General features: G+C 46.6%; 1 protein-coding gene across 2 annotated transcripts in view; it reads left to right on the top strand.

Moving 5' to 3' along the window:
• Positions 1-21,529, top strand: part of LOC133121203 (kinase D-interacting substrate of 220 kDa B-like) — an 85,722-nt gene that overhangs the window by 29,750 nt on the left and 34,443 nt on the right. For both annotated transcript variants that reach the window (XM_061230503.1, XM_061230438.1), the window contains exons 15-16: positions 19,790-19,955; positions 21,298-21,449. In XM_061230503.1, coding sequence (XP_061086487.1) covers positions 19,790-19,955; positions 21,298-21,449 — 318 coding nt within the window. The remainder of the gene's footprint in view (positions 1-19,789; positions 19,956-21,297; positions 21,450-21,529) is intronic.

The raw sequence follows: 21,529 nt of genomic DNA, 5'->3' as shown, positions 1-21,529 counted from the left end.
AACTCAACAGTGTGTTAAACCCTGTTTCCCCATGCGTACCACTCCGAACGTTCAACTCAACAGTGTGTTAAACCCTGTGGCTCCATGCGTACCACTCCCTACATTCAACTCAACAGTGTTAAACCCTGTTTCCCCATGCGTACCACTCCGTACATTCAACTCAACAGTGTTAAACCCTGTGGCCCCATGCGTACCACTCCGAACGTTCAACTCAACAGTGTGTTATACCCTGTGGCTCCAAGCGTACCACTCCCTACATTCAACTTGAGTGTGTTAAACCCTGTGGCACCATGCGTACCACTCCATACATTCAACTCAACAGTGTGTTAAACCCTGTGGCTCTATGCGTACCACTCCGTACATTAAACTCAACGGTGTGTTAAACCCTGTTTCCCCATGCGTACCGCTCCGCACATTCAACTCAACAGTGTTAAACCCTGTGGCTCCATGCATACCACTCCATACATTCAACTCAACAGTGTGTTAAACCCTGTGGCTCTATGCGTACCACTCCGTACATTAAATTCAACGGTGTGTTAAACCCTGTTTCCCCATGCGTACCGCTCCGCACATTCAACTCAACAGTGTTAAACCCTGTTTCCCCATGCGTACCGTTCTGTATATGCAACTCAACAGTGTGTTAAACCCTGTGGCTCCATACATACCACTCCATCCATTCAACTCAACAGTGTGTTAAACCCTGTGGCTCCATGCGTACCACTCCATACATTCAACTCAACAATGTGTTAAACCCTGTTTCCCCATGAGTACCACTCCGAACGTTCAACTCAACAGTGTGTTAAACCCTGTGGCTCCATGCGTACCACTCCATACATTCAACTCAACAGTGTTAAACCCTGTTTCCCCATGCGTACCACTCCGTACGTTCAACTTGAGTGTGTTAAACCCATTGGCTCCATGCGTACCACTCCGAACGTTCAACTCAACGGTGTGTTAAACCCTGTGGCTCCATGCGTACCACTTCATACATTCAACTCAACAGTGTGTTAAACCCTGTTTCCCCATGCATACGACTCCGAACGTTCAACTCAACAGTGTTAAACCCTGTTTCCCCATGCGTACCACTCCGAACGTTTTAACTCAACAGTGTGTTAAACCCTGTGGCTCCATGCTTACCACTCCGAACGTTCAACTCAACAGTGTGTTAAACCCTGTGGCTCCATGCGTACCACTCCAAACGTTCAACTCAACAGTGTTAAACCCTGTGGCTCCATGCGTACCACTCCATACATTCAACTCAACAGTGTGTTAAACCCTGTGGCTCCATGCGTACTACTCCGTACATTAAACTCAACAGTGTTAAACCCTGTTTCCCCATGCGTACCGTTCTGTATATTCACCTCAACAGTGTGTTAAACCCTGTGGCTCCATACATACCACTCCATCCATTCAACTCAACAGTGTGTTAAACCCTGTGGCTCCATACGTACCACTCCATACATTCAACTCAACAGTGTGTTAAACCCTGTTTCCCCATGAGTACCACTCCGAACGTTCAACTCAACATTGTGTTAAACCCTGTTTCCCCATGCGTACAACTCCATACGTTCAACTTGAGTGTGTTAAACCCTGTGGCTCCATGCGTACCACTCCGAACGTTCAACTCAACAGTGTGTTAAACCCTGTGGCTCCATGCGTACCACTCCATACATTCAACCCAACAGTGTGTTAAACCCTGTGGCACCATGCGTACCACTCCGTACATTCAACTCAACAGTGTGTTAAAACCCTGTTTCCCCATGTATACCACTCCGAACGTTCAACTCAACAGTGTTAAACCCTGTTTCCCCATGCGTACCACTCCGAACGTTTAACTCAACAGTGTGTTAAACCCTGTGGCTCCATGCGCACCACTCCGAACGTTCAACTCAACAGTGTGTTAAACCCTGTGGCACCATGCGTACCACTCCCTACATTCAACACAACAGTGTGTTAAACCCTGTGGCTCCATGTGTACCACTCCATACATTCAACTCAACAGTGTGTTAAACCCTGTGGCACCATGCGTACCACTCCCTACATTCAACTCAACAGTGTTAAACCCTGTTTCCCCATGCGTACCACTCCGTACATTCAACTCAACAGTGTTAAACCCTGTGGCTCCATGCGTACCACTCCGAACGTTCAACTCAACAGTGTGTTAAACCCTGTTTCCCAATGCGTACCGCTCCGCACATTCAACTCAACAGTATTAAACCCTGTTTCCCCATGCGTACCACTCCGTACATTCAACTCAACAGTGTGTTAAACCCTGTGGCTCCATGCGTACCACTTCATACATTCAACTCAACAGTGTTAAACCCTGTTTCCCCATGCGTACCACTCCGTACGTTCAACTTGAGTGTGTTAAACCCATTGGCTCCATGCGTACCACTCCGAACGTTCAACTCAACGGTGTGTTAAACCCTGTGGCTCCATGCGTACCACTTCATACATTCAACTCAACAGTGTGTTAAACCCTGTTTCCCCATGCATACGACTCCGAACGTTCAACTCAACAGTGTTAAACCCTGTTTCCCCATGCGTACCACTCCGAACGTTTTAACTCAACAGTGTGTTAAACCCTGTGGCTCCATGCTTACCACTCCGAACGTTCAACTCAACAGTGTGTTAAACCCTGTGGCTCCATGCGTACCACTCCAAACGTTCAACTCAACAGTGTTAAACCCTGTGGCTCCATGCGTACCACTCCATACATTCAACTCAACAGTGTGTTAAACCCTGTGGCTCCATGCGTACTACTCCGTACATTAAACTCAACAGTGTTAAACCCTGTTTCCCCATGCGTACCGTTCTGTATATTCACCTCAACAGTGTGTTAAACCCTGTGGCTCCATACATACCACTCCATCCATTCAACTCAACAGTGTGTTAAACCCTGTGGCTCCATACGTACCACTCCATACATTCAACTCAACAGTGTGTTAAACCCTGTTTCCCCATGAGTACCACTCCGAACGTTCAACTCAACATTGTGTTAAACCCTGTTTCCCCATGCGTACAACTCCATACGTTCAACTTGAGTGTGTTAAACCCTGTGGCTCCATGCGTACCACTCCGAACGTTCAACTCAACAGTGTGTTAAACCCTGTGGCTCCATGCGTACCACTCCATACATTCAACCCAACAGTGTGTTAAACCCTGTGGCACCATGCGTACCACTCCGTACATTCAACTCAACAGTGTGTTAAAACCCTGTTTCCCCATGTATACCACTCCGAACGTTCAACTCAACAGTGTTAAACCCTGTTTCCCCATGCGTACCACTCCGAACGTTTAACTCAACAGTGTGTTAAACCCTGTGGCTCCATGCGCACCACTCCGAACGTTCAACTCAACAGTGTGTTAAACCCTGTGGCACCATGCGTACCACTCCCTACATTCAACACAACAGTGTGTTAAACCCTGTGGCTCCATGTGTACCACTCCATACATTCAACTCAACAGTGTGTTAAACCCTGTGGCACCATGCGTACCACTCCCTACATTCAACTCAACAGTGTTAAACCCTGTTTCCCCATGCGTACCACTCCGTACATTCAACTCAACAGTGTTAAACCCTGTGGCTCCATGCGTACCACTCCGAACGTTCAACTCAACAGTGTGTTAAACCCTGTTTCCCAATGCGTACCGCTCCGCACATTCAACTCAACAGTATTAAACCCTGTTTCCCCATGCGTACCACTCCGTACATTCAACTCAACAGTGTGTTAAACCCTGTGGCTCCATGCGTACCACTTCATACATTCAACTCAACAGTGTGTTAAACCCTGTTTCCCCATGCGTACCACTCCGAACGTTCAACTTGAGTGTGTTAAACCCTGTGGCACCATGCGTACCACTCCATACATTCAACTCAACAGTGTGTTAAACCCTGTGGCACCATGCGTACCACTCCCTACATTCAACTCAACAGTGTTAAACCCTGTTTCCCCATGCGTACCACTCCGTACATTCAACTCAACAGTGTTAAACCCTGTGGCTCCATGCGTACCACTCCGTACATTCAACTCAACAGTATGTTAAACCCTGTGGCTCCATGCGTACCACTCCGAACGTTCAACTCAACAGTGTGTTAAACCCTGTGGCTCCATGCGTACCACTCCATACATTCAACCCAACAGTGTGTTAAACCCTGTGGCACCATGCGTACCACTCCGTACATTCAACTCAACAGTGTGTTAAAACCCTGTTTCCCCATGCATACCACTCCGAACGTTCAACTCAACAGTGTTAAACCCTGTTTCCCCTTGCGTACCACTCCGAACGTTTAACTCAACAGTGTGTTAAACCCTGTGGCTCCATGCGCACCACTCGGAACGTTCAACTCAACAGTGTGTTAAACCCTGTGGCACCATGCGTACCACTCCCTACATTCAACACAACAGTGTGTTAAACCCTGTGGCTCCATGTGTACCACTCCATACATTCAACTCAACAGTGTGTTAAACCCTGTGGCTCCATGCGTACTACTCCGTACATTAAACTCAACAGTGTTAAACCCTGTTTCCCCATGCGTACCGTTCTGTATATTCACCTCAACAGTGTGTTAAACCCTGTGGCTCCATACATACCACTCCATCCATTCAACTCAACAGTGTGTTAAACCCTGTGGCTCCATACGTACCACTCCATACATTCAACTCAACAGTGTGTTAAACCCTGTTTCCCCATGAGTACCACTCCGAACGTTCAACTCAACATTGTGTTAAACCCTGTTTCCCCATGCGTACCACTCCATACGTTCAACTTGAGTGTGTTAAACCCTGTGGCTCCATGCGTACCACTCCGTACATTAAACTCAACGGTGTGTTAAACCCTGTTTCCCCATGCGTACCGCTCCGCACATTCAACTCAACAGTGTTAAACCCTGTTTCCCCATGCGTACCGTTCTGTATATGCAACTCAACAGTGTGTTAAACCCTGTGGCTCCATACATACCACTCCATCCATTCAACTCAACAGTGTGTTAAACCCTGTGGCTCCATGCGTACCACTCCATACATTCAACTCAACAATGTGTTAAACCCTGTTTCCCCATGAGTACCACTCCGAACGTTCAACTCAACAGTGTGTTAAACCCTGTGGCTCCATGCGTACCACTCCATACATTCAACTCAACAGTGTTAAACCCTGTTTCCCCATGCGTACCACTCCGTACGTTCAACTTGAGTGTGTTAAACCCATTGGCTCCATGCGTACCACTCCGAACGTTCAACTCAACGGTGTGTTAAACCCTGTGGCTCCATGCGTACCACTTCATACATTCAACTCAACAGTGTGTTAAACCCTGTTTCCCCATGCATACGACTCCGAACGTTCAACTCAACAGTGTTAAACCCTGTTTCCCCATGCGTACCACTCCGAACGTTTTAACTCAACAGTGTGTTAAACCCTGTGGCTCCATGCTTACCACTCCGAACGTTCAACTCAACAGTGTGTTAAACCCTGTGGCTCCATGCGTACCACTCCAAACGTTCAACTCAACAGTGTTAAACCCTGTGGCTCCATGCGTACCACTCCATACATTCAACTCAACAGTGTGTTAAACCCTGTGGCTCCATGCGTACTACTCCGTACATTAAACTCAACAGTGTTAAACCCTGTTTCCCCATGCGTACCGTTCTGTATATTCACCTCAACAGTGTGTTAAACCCTGTGGCTCCATACATACCACTCCATCCATTCAACTCAACAGTGTGTTAAACCCTGTGGCTCCATACGTACCACTCCATACATTCAACTCAACAGTGTGTTAAACCCTGTTTCCCCATGAGTACCACTCCGAACGTTCAACTCAACATTGTGTTAAACCCTGTTTCCCCATGCGTACAACTCCATACGTTCAACTTGAGTGTGTTAAACCCTGTGGCTCCATGCGTACCACTCCGAACGTTCAACTCAACAGTGTGTTAAACCCTGTGGCTCCATGCGTACCACTCCATACATTCAACCCAACAGTGTGTTAAACCCTGTGGCACCATGCGTACCACTCCGTACATTCAACTCAACAGTGTGTTAAAACCCTGTTTCCCCATGTATACCACTCCGAACGTTCAACTCAACAGTGTTAAACCCTGTTTCCCCATGCGTACCACTCCGAACGTTTAACTCAACAGTGTGTTAAACCCTGTGGCTCCATGCGCACCACTCCGAACGTTCAACTCAACAGTGTGTTAAACCCTGTGGCACCATGCGTACCACTCCCTACATTCAACACAACAGTGTGTTAAACCCTGTGGCTCCATGTGTACCACTCCATACATTCAACTCAACAGTGTGTTAAACCCTGTGGCACCATGCGTACCACTCCCTACATTCAACTCAACAGTGTTAAACCCTGTTTCCCCATGCGTACCACTCCGTACATTCAACTCAACAGTGTTAAACCCTGTGGCTCCATGCGTACCACTCCGAACGTTCAACTCAACAGTGTGTTAAACCCTGTTTCCCAATGCGTACCGCTCCGCACATTCAACTCAACAGTATTAAACCCTGTTTCCCCATGCGTACCACTCCGTACATTCAACTCAACAGTGTGTTAAACCCTGTGGCTCCATGCGTACCACTTCATACATTCAACTCAACAGTGTGTTAAACCCTGTTTCCCCATGCGTACCACTCCGAACGTTCAACTTGAGTGTGTTAAACCCTGTGGCACCATGCGTACCACTCCATACATTCAACTCAACAGTGTGTTAAACCCTGTGGCACCATGCGTACCACTCCCTACATTCAACTCAACAGTGTTAAACCCTGTTTCCCCATGCGTACCACTCCGTACATTCAACTCAACAGTGTTAAACCCTGTGGCTCCATGCGTACCACTCCGTACATTCAACTCAACAGTATGTTAAACCCTGTGGCACCATGCGTACCACTCCCTACATTCAACTCAACAGTGTTAAACCCTGTTTCCCCATGCGTACCACTCCGTACATTCAACTCAACAGTGTTAAACCCTGTGGCTCCATGCGTACCACTCCGCACATTCAACTCAACAGTGTTAAACCCTGTTTCCCCATGCGTACCGTTCTGTATATTCACCTCAACAGTGTGTTAAACCCTGTGGCTCCACACATACCACTCCATCCATTCAACTCAACAGTGTGTTAAACCCTGTGGCTCCATGCGTACCACTCCCTACATTCAACTCAACAGTGTTAAACCCTGTTTCCCCATGCGTACCACTCCGTACATTCAACTCAACAGTGTTAAACCCTGTGGCTCCATGCGTACCACTCCGTACATTCAACTCAACAGTATGTTAAACCCTGTGGCACCATGCGTACCACTCCCTACATTCAACTCATCAGTGTGTTAAACCCTGTGGCACCATGCATACCACTCCATACATTCAACTCAACAGTGTGTTAAACCCTGTGGCTCCATGCGTACCACTCCATACATTCAACTCAACAGTGTGTTAAACCCTGTGGCTCCATGCGTACCACTTCATACATTCAACTCAACAGTGTGTTAAACCCTGTTTCCCCATGCATACGACTCCGAACGTTCAACTCAACAGTGTTAAACCCTGTTTCCCCATGCGTACCACTCCGAACGTTTTAACTCAACAGTGTGTTAAACCCTGTGGCTCCATGCTTACCACTCCGAACGTTCAACTCAACAGTGTGTTAAACCCTGTGGCTCCATGCGTACCACTCCAAACGTTCAACTCAACAGTGTTAAACCCTGTGGCTCCATGCGTACCACTCCATACATTCAACTCAACAGTGTGTTAAACCCTGTGGCTCCATGCGTACCACTCCGTACATTAAACTCAACGGTGTGTTAAACCCTGTTTCCCCATGCGTACCGCTCCGCACATTCAACTCAACCGTGTTAAACCCTGTTTCCCCATGCGTACCGTTCTGTATATTCAACTCAACAGTGTGTTAAACCCTCTGGCTCCATACATACCACTCCATCCATTCAACTCAACAGTGTGTTAAACCCTGTGGCTCCATGCGTACCACTCCGTACATTAAACTCAACGGTGTGTTAAACCCTGTTTCCCCATGCGTACCGCTCCGCACATTCAACTCAACAGTGTTAAACCCTGTTTCCCCATGCGTACCGTTCTGTATATTCAACTCAACTGTGTGTTAAACCCTGTGGCTCCATACATACCACTCCATCCATTCAACTCAACAGTGTGTTAAACCCTGTGGCTCCATACGTACCACTCCATACATTCAACTCAACAGTGTGTTAAACCCTGTTTCCCCATGAGTACCACTCCGAACGTTCAACTTGAGTGTGTTAAACCCTGTGGCTCCATGCGTACCACTCCGAACGTTCAACTCAACAGTGTGTTAAACCCTGTGGCTCCATGCGTACCACTCCATACATTCAACCCAACAGTGTGTTAAACCCTGTGGCACCATGCGTACCACTCCGTACATTCAACTCAACAGTGTGTTAAAACCCTGTTTCCCCATGCATACCACTCCGAACGTTCAACTCAACAGTGTTAAACCCTGTTTCCCCTTGCGTACCACTCCGAACGTTTAACTCAACAGTGTGTTAAACCCTGTGGCTCCATGCGCACCACTCGGAACGTTCAACTCAACAGTGTGTTAAACCCTGTGGCACCATGCGTACCACTCCCTACATTCAACACAACAGTGTGTTAAACCCTGTGGCTCCATGTGTACCACTCCATACATTCAACTCAACAGTGTGTTAAACCCTGTGGCTCCATGCGTACTACTCCGTACATTAAACTCAACAGTGTTAAACCCTGTTTCCCCATGCGTACCGTTCTGTATATTCACCTCAACAGTGTGTTAAACCCTGTGGCTCCATACATACCACTCCATCCATTCAACTCAACAGTGTGTTAAACCCTGTGGCTCCATACGTACCACTCCATACATTCAACTCAACAGTGTGTTAAACCCTGTTTCCCGATGAGTACCACTCCGAACGTTCAACTCAACATTGTGTTAAACCCTGTTTCCCCATGCGTACCACTCCATACGTTCAACTTGAGTGTGTTAAACCCTGTGGCTCCATGCGTACCACTCCGAACGTTCAACTCAACAGTGTGTTAAACCCTGTGGCTCCATGCGTACCACTCCATACATTCAAGCCAACAGTGTGTTAAACCCTGTGGCACCATGCGTACCACTCCGTACATTCAACTCAACAGTGTGTTAAAACCCTGTTTCCCCATGTATACCACTCCGAACGTTCAACTCAACAGTGTTAAACCCTGTTTCCCCATGCGTACCACTCCGAACGTTTAACTCAACAGTGTGTTAAACCCTGTGGCTCCATGCGCACCACTCCGAACGTTCAACTCAACAGTGTGTTAAACCCTGTGGCACCATGCGTACCACTCCCTACATTCAACACAACAGTGTGTTAAACCCTGTGGCTCCATGTGTACCACTCCATACATTCAACTCAACAGTGTGTTAAACCCTGTGGCACCATGCGTACCACTCCCTACATTCAACTCAACAGTGTTAAACCCTGTTTCCCCATGCGTACCACTCCGTACATTCAACTCAACAGTGTTAAACCCTGTGGCTCCATGCGTACCACTCCGAACGTTCAACTCAACAGTGTGTTAAACCCTGTTTCCCAATGCGTACCGCTCCGCACATTCAACTCAACAGTATTAAACCCTGTTTCCCCATGCGTACCACTCCATACATTCAACTCAACAGTGTGTTAAACCCTGTTTCCCCATGCGTACCACTCCGAACGTTCAACTTGAGTGTGTTAAACCCTGTGGCACCATGCGTACCACTCCATACATTCAACTCAACAGTGTGTTAAACCCTGTGGCTCCATGCGTACCACTTCATACATTCAACTCAACAGTGTGTTAAACCCTGTTTCCCCATGCGTACCACTCCGAACGTTCAACTTGAGTGTGTTAAACCCTGTGGCACCATGCGTACCACTCCATACATTCAACTCAACAGTGTGTTAAACCCTGTGGCACCATGCGTACCACTCCCTACATTCAACTCAACAGTGTTAAACCCTGTTTCCCCATGCGTACCACTCCGTACATTCAACTCAACAGTGTTAAACCCTGTGGCTCCATGCGTACCACTCCGTACATTCAACTCAACAGTATGTTAAACCCTGTGGCACCATGCGTACCACTCCCTACATTCAACTCATCAGTGTGTTAAACCCTGTGGCACCATGCATACCACTCCATACATTCAACTCAACAGTGTGTTAAACCCTGTGGCTCCATGCGTACCACTCCATACATTCAACTCAACAGTGTGTTAAACCCTGTGGCTCCATGCGTACCACTTCATACATTCAACTCAACAGTGTGTTAAACCCTGTTTCCCCATGCATACGACTCCGAACGTTCAACTCAACAGTGTTAAACCCTGTTTCCCCATGCGTACCACTCCGAACGTTTTAACTCAACAGTGTGTTAAACCCTGTGGCTCCATGCTTACCATTCCGAACGTTCAGCTCAACAGTGTGTTAAACCCTGTGGCTCCATGCGTACCACTCCAAACTTTCAACTCAACAGTGTTAAACCCTGTGGCTCCATGCGTACCACTCCATACATTCAACTCAACAGTGTGTTAAACCCTGTGGCTCCATGCGTACCACTCCGTACATTAAACTCAACGGTGTGTTAAACCCTGTTTCCCCATGCGTACCGCTCCGCACATTCAACTCAACCGTGTTAAACCCTGTTTCCCCATGCGTACCGTTCTGTATATTCAACTCAACAGTGTGTTAAACCCTCTGGCTCCATACATACCACTCCATCCATTCAACTCAACAGTGTGTTAAACCCTGTGGCTCCATGCGTACCACTCCGTACATTAAACTCAACGGTGTGTTAAACCCTGTTTCCCCATGCGTACCGCTCCGCACATTCAACTCAACAGTGTTAAACCCTGTTTCCCCATGCGTACCGTTCTGTATATTCAACTCAACTGTGTGTTAAACCCTGTGGCTCCATACATACCACTCCATCCATTCAACTCAACAGTGTGTTAAACCCTGTGGCTCCATACGTACCACTCCATACATTCAACTCAACAGTGTGTTAAACCCTGTTTCCCCATGAGTACCACTCCGAACGTTCAACTTGAGTGTGTTAAACCCTGTGGCTCCATGCGTACCACTCCGAACGTTCAACTCAACAGTGTGTTAAACCCTGTGGCTCCATGCGTACCACTCCATACATTCAACCCAACAGTGTGTTAAACCCTGTGGCACCATGCGTACCACTCCGTACATTCAACTCAACAGTGTGTTAAAACCCTGTTTCCCCATGCATACCACTCCGAACGTTCAACTCAACAGTGTTAAACCCTGTTTCCCCTTGCGTACCACTCCGAACGTTTAACTCAACAGTGTGTTAAACCCTGTGGCTCCATGCGCACCACTCGGAACGTTCAACTCAACAGTGTGTTAAACCCTGTGGCACCATGCGTACCACTCCCTACATTCAACACAACAGTGTGTTAAACCCTGTGGCTCCATGTGTACCACTCCATACATTCAACTCAACAGTGTGTTAAACCCTGTGGCACCATGCGTACCACTCCCTACATTCAACTCAACAGTGTTAAACCCTGTTTCCCCATGCGTACCACTCCGTACATTCAACTCAACAGTGTTAAACCCTGTGGCTCCATGCCTACCACTCCGTACATTCAACTCAACAGTGTTAAACCCTGTGGCTCCATGCGTACCACTCCGAACGTTCAACTCAACAGTGTGTTAAACCCTGTTTCCCCATGCGTACCGCTCCGCACATTCAACTCAACAGTATTAAACCCTGTTTCCCCATGCGTACCACTCCGAACGTTCAACTCAACAGTGTTAAACCCTGTGGCTCCATGCGTACCACTCCATACATTCAACTCAACAGTGTGTTAAACCCTGTTTCCCCATGCGTACCACTCCGAACGTTCAACTTGAGTGTGTTAAACCCTGTTTCCCCATGCGTACCGCTCTGTATATTCAACTTAACAGTGTGTTAAACCCTGTGGCACCATGCATACCACTCCGTACATTCAACTCAACAGTGTGTTAAACCCTGTGGCTCCATGCGTACCACTCCATACATTCAACTCAACAGTGTGTTAAACCCTGTGGCTCCATGCGTACCACTTCATACATTCAACTCAACAGTGTGTTTAACCCTGTTTCCCCATGCATACGACTCCGAACGTTCAACTCAACAGTGTTAAACCCTGTTTCCCCATGCGTACCACTCCGAACGTTTTAACTCAACAGTGTGTTAAACCCTGTGGCTCCATGCTTACCACTCTGAACGTTCAACTCAACAGTGTGTTAAACCCTGTGGCTCCATGCGCACCACTCCGAACGTTCAACTCAACAGTGTGTTAAACCCTGTTTCCCCATGCGTACCACTCCGAACGTTCAACTTGAGTGTGTTAAACCCTGTGGCACCATGTGTACCACTCCCTACATTCAACTCAACAGTGTTAAACCCTGTTTCCCCATGCGTACCACTCCGAACGTTCAACTCAACAGTGTGTTAAACCCTGTGGCTCCATGCGTACCACTCCAAACGTTCAACTCAACAGTGTTAAACCCTGTGGCTCCATGCGTACCACTCCATACATTCAACTCAACAGTGTGTTAAACCCTGTGGCTCCATGCGTACCACTCCGTACATTCAACTCAACAGTGTGTTAAAACCCTGTTTCCCCATGCATACCACTCCGAACGTTCAACTCAACAGTGTTAAACCCTGTTTCCCCTTGCGTACCACTCCGAACGTTTAACTCAACAGTGTGTTAAACCCTGTGGCTCCATGCGCACCACTCGGAACGTTCAACTCAACAGTGTGTTAAACCCTGTGGCACCATGCGTACCACTCCCTACATTCAACACAACAGTGTGTTAAACCCTGTGGCTCCATGTGTACCACTCCATACATTCAACTCAACAGTGTGTTAAACCCTGTGGCACCATGCGTACCACTCCCTACATTCAACTCAACAGTGTTAAACCCTGTTTCCCCATGCGTACCACTCCGTACATTCAACTCAACAGTGTTAAACCCTGTGGCTCCATGCCTACCACTCCGTACATTCAACTCAACAGTGTTAAACCCTGTGGCTCCATGCGTACCACTCCGAACGTTCAACTCAACAGTGTGTTAAACCCTGTTTCTCCATGCGTACCGCTCCGCACATTCAACTCAACAGTATTAAACCCTGTTTCCCCATGCGTACCACTCCGAACGTTCAACTCAACAGTGTTAAACCCTGTGGCTCCATGCGTACCACTCCATACATTCAACTCAACAGTGTGTTAAACCCTGTTTCCCCATGCGTACCACTCCGAACGTTCAACTTGAGTGTGTTAAAACCTGTGGCACCATGCGTACCACTCCCTACATTCAACTCAACAGTGTGTTAAACCCTGTGGCACCATGCACACCACTCACTACATTCAACTCAACAGTGTTAAACCCTGTTTCCCCATGCGTACCACTCCGTACGTTCAACTTGAGTGTGTTAAACCCTGTGGCTCCATGCGTACCACTCCGAACGTTCAACTCAACAGTGTGTTAAACCCTGTGGCTCCATGCGTACCACTCCGAACGTTCAACTCAACAGTATTAAACACTGTGGCTCCATGCGTACCACTCCATACATTCAACCCAACAATGTGTTAAACCCTGTGGCACCATGCGTACCACTCCGTACATTCAACTCAACAGTGTGTTAAAACCCTGTTTCCCCATGCATACCACTCCGAACGTTCAACTCAACAGTGTGTTAAACCCTGTGGCTCCATTCGCACCACTCCGAACGTTCAACTCAACAGTGTGTTAAACCCTGTGGCACCATGCGTACCACTCCCTACATTCAACACAACATTGTGTTAAACCCTGTGGCTCCATGTGTACCACTCCATACATTCAACTCAACAGTGTGTTAAACCCTGTGGCTCCATGCGTACCACTCCCTACATTCAACTTGAGTGTGTTAAACCCTGTGGCACCATGCGTACCACTCCCTACATTCAACTCAACAGTGTTAAACCCTGTTTCCCCATGCGTACCACTCCGTACATTCAACTCAACAGTGTTAAACCCTGTGGCTCCATGCGTACCACTCCGTACATTCAACTCAACAGTGTGTTAAACCCTGTGGCACCATGCGTACCACTCCCTACATTCAACTCATCAGTGTGTTAAACCCTGTGGCACCATGCGTACCACTCCATACATTCAACTCAACAGTGTGTTAAACCCTGTGGCACCATGCGTACCACTCCGTACATTCAACTCAACAGTGTGTTAAACCCTGTGGCACCATGCACACCACTCACTACATTCAACTCAACAGTGTTAAACCCTGTTTCCCCATGCGTACCGCTCTGTATATTCAACTTAACAGTGTGTTAAACCCTGTGGCACCATGCATACCACTCCGTACATTCAACTCAACAGTGTGTTAAACCCTGTGGCTCCATGCGTACCACTCCATACATTCAACTCAACAGTGTGTTAAACCCTGTGGCTCCATGCGTACCACTTCATACATTCAACTCAACAGTGTGTTTAACCCTGTTTCCCCATGCATACGACTCCGAACGTTCAACTCAACAGTGTTAAACCCTGTTTCCCCATGCGTACCACTCCGAACGTTTTAACTCAACAGTGTGTTAAACCCTGTGGCTCCATGCTTACCACTCTGAACGTTCAACTCAACAGTGTGTTAAACCCTGTGGCTCCATGCGCACCACTCCGAACGTTCAACTCAACAGTGTGTTAAACCCTGTTTCCCCATGCGTACCACTCCGAACGTTCAACTTGAGTGTGTTAAACCCTGTGGCACCATGTGTACCACTCCCTACATTCAACTCAACAGTGTTAAACCCTGTTTCCCCATGCGTACCACTCCGAACGTTCAACTCAACAGTGTGTTAAACCCTGTGGCTCCATGCGTACCACTCCAAACGTTCAACTCAACAGTGTTAAACCCTGTGGCTCCATGCGTACCACTCCATACATTCAACTCAACAGTGTGTTAAACCCTGTGGCTCCATGCGTACCACTCCGTACATTAAACTCAACGGTGTGTTAAACCCTGTTTCCCCATGCGTACCGCTCCTTACATTCAACTCAACAGTGTTAAACCCTGTTTCCCCATGCGTACCGTTCTGTATATTCAACTCAACAGTGTGTTAAACCCTGTGGCTCCATACATACCACTCCATCCATTCAACTCAACAGTGTGTTAAACCCTGTGGCTCCATGCGTACCACTCCGTACATTAAACTCAACGGTGTGTTAAACCCTGTTTCCCCATGCGTACCGCTCCGCACATTCAACTCAACAGTGTTAAACCCTGTTTCCCCATGCGTACCGTTCTGTATTTTCAACTCAACAGTGTGTTAAACCCTGTGGCTCCATACATACCACTCCATCCATTCAACTCAACAGTGTGTTAAACCCTGTGGCTCCATACGTACCACTCCATACATTCAACTCAACAGTGTGTTAAACCCTGTTTCCCCATGAGTACCACTCCGAACGTTCAACTCAACATTGTGTTTAACCCTGTTTCCCCATGCGTACCACTCCATACGTTCAACTTGAGTGTGTTAAACCCTGTGGCTCCATGCGTACCACTCCGAACGTTCAACTCAATAGTGTGTTAAACCCTGTGGCTCCATGCGTACCACTCCGAACGTTCAACTCAACAGTGTTAAACCCTGTGGCTCCATGCGTACCACTCCATCCATTCAACCCAACAGTGTGTTAAACCCAGTGGCACCATGCGTACCACTCCGTACATTCAACTCAACAGTGTGTTAAAACCCTGTTTCCCCATGCATACCACTCCGAACGTTCAACTCAACAGTGTTAAACCCTGTTTCCCCATGCGTACCACTCCGAACGTTTAACTCAACAGTGTGTTAAACCCTGTGGCTCCATGCGCACCACTCGGAACGTTCAACTCAACAGTGTGTTAAACCCTGTGGCACCATGCGTACCACTCCCTACATTCAACACAACAGTGTGTTAAACCCTGTGGCTCCATGTGTACCACTCCATACATTCAACTCAACAGTGTGTTAAACCCTGTGGCTCCATGCGTACCACTTTCTACATTCAACTTGAGTGTGTTAAACCCTGTGGCACCATGCGTACCACTCCCTACATTCAACTCAACAGTGTTAAACCCTGTTTCCCCATGCGTACCACTCCGTACATACAACTCAACAGTGTTAAACCCTGTGGCTCCATGCGTACCACTCCGTACATTCAACTCAACAGTGTTAAACCCTGTGGCTCCATGCGTACCACTCCGAACGTTCAACTCAACAGTGTGTTAAACCCTGTTTCCCCATGCGTACCGCTCCGCTCATTCAACTCAACAGTATTAAACCCTGTTTCCCCATGCGTACCACTCCGAACGTTCAACTTGAGTGTGTTAAACCCTGTGGCACCATGTGTACCACTCCCTACATTCAACTCAACAGTGTTAAACCCTGTTTCCCCATGCGTACCACTCCGAACGTTCAACTCAACAGTGTGTTAAACCCTGTGGCTCCATGCGTACCACTCCAAACGTTCAACTCAACAGTGTTAAACCCTGTGGCTCCATGCGTACCACTCCATACATTCAACTCAACAGTGTGTTAAACCCTGTGGCTCCATGCGTACCACTCCGTACATTAAACTCAACGGTGTGTTAAACCCTGTTTCCCCATGCGTACCGCTCCGCACATTCAACTCAACAGTGTTAAACCCTGTTTCCCCATGCGTACCGTTCTGTATATTCAACTCAACAGTGTGTTAAACCCTGTGGCTCCATACATACCACTCCATCCATTCAACTCAACAGTGTGTTAAACCCTGTGGCTCCATGCGTACCACTCCGTACATTAAACTCAACGGTGTGTTAAACCCTGTTTCCCCATGCGTACCGCTCCGCACATTCAACTCAACAGTGTTAAACCCTGTTTCCCCATGCGTACCGTTCTGTATATTCAACTCAACAGTGTGTTAAACCCTGTGGCTCCATACATACCTCTCCATCCATTCAACTCAACAGTGTGTTAAACCCTGTGGCTCCATACGTACCACTCCATACATTCAACTCAACAGTGTGTTAAACCCTGTTTCCCCATGAGTACCACTCCGAACGTTCAACTCAACATTGTGTTTAACCCTGTTTCCCCATGCGTACCACTCCATACGTTCAACTTGAGTGTGTTAAACCCTGTGGCTCCATGCGTACCACTCCGAACGTTCAACTCAACAGTGTGTTAAACCCTGTGGCTCCATGCGTACCACTCCAAACGTTCAACTCAACAGTGTTAAACCCTGTCGCTCCATGCGTACCACTCCATACATTCAACTCAACAGTGTGTTAAACCCTGTCGCTCCATGCGTACCACTCCATACATTAAACTCAACGGTGTGTTAAACCCTGTTTCCCCATGCGTACCGCTCCGCACATTCAACTCAACAGTGTTAAACCCTTTTTCCCCATGCGTACCGTTCTGTATATTCAACTCAACAGTGTGTTAAACCCTGTGGCTCCATACATACCACTCCATCCATTCAACTCAACAGTGTGTTAAACCCTGTGGCTCCATGCGTACCACTCCGTACATTAAACTCAACGGTGTGTTAAACCCTGTTTCCCCATGCGTACCGCTCCGCACATTCAACTCAACAGTGTTAAACCCTGTTTCCCCATGCGTACCATTCTGTATATTCAACTCAACAGTGTGTTAAACCCTGTGGCTCCATACATACCACTCAATCCATTCAACTCAACAGTGTGTTAAACCCTGTGGCTCCATACATACCACTCAATCCATTCAACTCAACAGTGTGTTAAACCCTGTTTCCCCATGAGTCCCACTCCGAACGTTCAACTCAACATTGTGTTAAACCCTGTTTCCCCATGCGTACCACTCCATACGTTCAACTTGAGTGTGTTAAACCCTGTGGCTCCATGCGTTCCACTCCGAACGTTCAACTCAACAGTGTGTTAAACCCTGTGGCTCCATGCGTACCACTCCGAACGTTCAACTCAACAGTGTTAAACCCTGTGGCTCCATGCGTACCACTCCATACATTCAACCCAACAGTGTGTTAAACCCAGTGGCACCATGCGTACCACTCCGTACATTCAACTCAACAGTGTGTTAAAACCCTGTTTCCCCATGCATACCACTCCGAACGTTCATCTCAACAGTGTTAAACCCTGTTTCCCCATGCGTACCACTCCGAATGTTTAACTCAACAGTGTGTTAAACCCTGTGGCTCCATGCGCACCACTCCGAACGTTCAACTCAACAGTGTGTTAAACCCTGTGGCACCATGCGTACCACTCCGTACATTCAACTTGAGTGTGTTAAACCCTGTGGCACCATGCGTACCACTCCCTACATTCAACTCAACAGTGTTAAATCCTGTGGCTCCATGCGTACCACTCCGTACATTCAACTCAACAGTGTTAAACCCTGTGGCTCCATGCGTACCACTCCGAACGTTCAACTCAACAGTGTGTTAAACCCTGTTTCCCCATGCGTACCGCTCCGCACATTCAACTCAACAGTATTAAACCTGTTTCCCCATGCGTACCACTCCGAACGTTCAACTCAACAGTGTTAAACCCTGTGGCTCCATGCGTACCACTCCATACATTCAACTCAACAGTGTGTTAAACCCTGTGGCACCATGCGTACCACTCCCTACATTCAACTCAACAGTGTTAAACCCTGTTTCCCCATGCGTACTGTTCTGTATATTCAACTCAACAGTGTGTTAAACCCTGTGGCTCCCTGCGTACCACTCCATACATTCAACTCAACAGTGTGTTAAACCCTGTGGCACCATGCGTACCACTCCCTACCTTCAACTCAACAGTGTGTTAAACCCTGTGGCTCCATGCGTACCACTCCATACATTCAACTCAACAGTGTGTTAAACCCCGTTTCCCCATGCGTACCACTCCGAACGTTCAACTCAACAGTGTGTTACACCCTGTGGCTCCATGCGTACCACTCCATACATTCAACTCAACAGTGTTAAACCCTGTTTCCCCATGCGTACCACTCTCTACGTTCAACTTGAGTTTGTTAAACCCTGTGGCACCATGCGTACCACCTCGAACGTTCCTTGGACTATATTTTATCATCATACTGCATACTTTAGAACTTTTCTTTAGAAGACAGATTAGAGTACTAATCTGTGGCTGTTTTGCTGTAGCTCCACTAGGTGGCAGTGTGCATTGGCAAATCAGTAGGAATGCTTAATTTATCCAACATTTGAACACTTATGTTGTGTTTCCATGGTTATTAAAGTAATATGTGAATAGTATACGTTTTAATTTCAATAGTAAATTTATCCTATATTTAGTTTTATTTTAATGTAAGTCAGGTTCAAGATAAATTAAGCCTAATATATTTGAATCCAATATTAAACACTTATGAAGTGTCTCTACAGTTATTAAAGTAATAGCTGTATTGCATAGATACTTCAATGTAGTTAGATTGTTTGCTTAATCATAAATATATCCAAAAGTCAAAAATAAGATAATGAAACAAAATATTATGTTAATCCAACATTAAATGGTTATGTATTTTGACAGAAGAATAGTTTTCCTTGATTGATTGTTTTTACAATTATTTTTTTAAACCACAAAATAAAGCTTACTGTTTTGAAATAGATCATTTTTGTGTCCTCCAATGAAAGTGTCTTCTGTTTAAAAGTCTCTTATTAAAAACATTCCCTTGCTTTGTCTCCCCCTAGTGGTGGTATACTTCGGTGGGCGCCGGGAGGGTGAAAGCTGGAATTGGGCGTGGGTTCTTAGCACCCATCTGGCACGGCACATCGGCTACCTGGAGCTGCTGCTCAAACTGATGTTCGTCAACCCCCCAGAACTCCCTGAGCAGACCACCCGTGCACTGCCAGTCAGGTACGAAATGCGCATACACACACACACATGCGCGTACACATACAAACACACACACGCACACACACACTCACACAGGCACACACAAGCACATATGCATATGCACATGTGATATACTAACAGTAATAGTAGTTGCAGCAATAAAACAGTATTTTAGTAGTAGTAGTAATGTAGTCGTAACAGCAGTCCTCTGCAAAAAAAACTATACAAGACTAAAACACAAGCCCTAAATGGACTTCTGTGCTGCGCTTTAGACTATATGCTTAGACTATGAGGATAGAGCCCCACGGTCTTATTTTTTCTCTCAAGTAAAAAATATGATCGTATTTTAAGTTACTTTTTGCTTGAAAAAAAAAACTGTTTTCTAACGAATCTCATAAATAAGAGGAATCTGTCTGTATTTTCTTCTGTGATAATTTCAATAAAACATTGACAAGACATTTATTTTGGGCTACTTTTAATTCCCCATTTAACCTGTATTTCCATACCTACTTTAAATACGCTATTCTCTAACTGAGAAATACTGGCAAGTTTTTCGAGAGTTACGAGCAAGTTTTACTGGCAAGTTTAAGCAAAATAAAACCAGGGAAGATCGTGGCACAGGCTACCTAGCTGTTCTCAGCAGTGAATGACTTGGTATGGACTGTACGTTATCAAAAAATGATAACGTACGATTAAATCATTAATTCACATGAATGATATTGCTTACTAAACAGAACTGCAAGATTTTCTGGACAACGGGTATATGACTTATTATGCCAAGATCAATTGTTGCAAAATATCTCATTAATCGTCAAACAGAGTTTACAAATGCAGTCTATCCGTAATTTGTGTCAGTAAGCCGGACTGTAGCGATCATTTTAACTACTGAAAAGATTGTTCAGGTTGTGTTATGCCATTCTTCTCATTACAGACGTGTGTAAGAAAAAGAACAAAGGGATCTCAGTTTACAATGAGAATAGCCACCAACGGTTAAAAACAGAAATTTGCAGTAAGCTACACCAAAACTGCTCACTCTTGACTGACGCACCCCAAGCACTCTTCCCGCTTCGGTGTGCTGCGAGTCCCGAAATTACCAGAGGCAGTCTGGAAAATATGGAATCGACAGCCGCCAGCTCGCAACACAACAGCTGTCACCGGAAAATATTGACCAAAATATAAGACTAAAATACTTCATGAGACTTATTTTCAGTTTGCAGTGTAGTAGGATATAGTGTATAGGTATTATATAGTAGGTAGTAGAAGTAGTAATCGTATTAGAATAGGTAATAGTAGTAGTGGTGGTAATTATTGCAGAAACCGGTCCTTTACCTTAACGCTTGTTTACTTGTTTCATATCATGCAGGTTCCTCTTCACTGACTATAACCGGCTGTCCAGCGTGGGGGGAGAGACCTCCATGGCTGAGATGATTGCCACGCTGTCAGATGCCTGTGAGAGGGAGTTTGGCTTCCTGGCCACCAGGCTGTTCAGGGTCTTCAAGACAGACGAGACCCAAGGTATGCCTGGACCAGTGCAGTTTGGGGTTTTCTCTCTTTTTTATTTATTTTTAAACACTCTGACCTTCACCTTACAACAG

This window comes from Conger conger, chromosome 1, assembly GCF_963514075.1.
Source record: "Conger conger chromosome 1, fConCon1.1, whole genome shotgun sequence".
NCBI lineage: Eukaryota > Metazoa > Chordata > Actinopteri > Anguilliformes > Congridae > Conger > Conger conger.
This window is presented reverse-complemented; position numbering and strand designations above follow the sequence as displayed.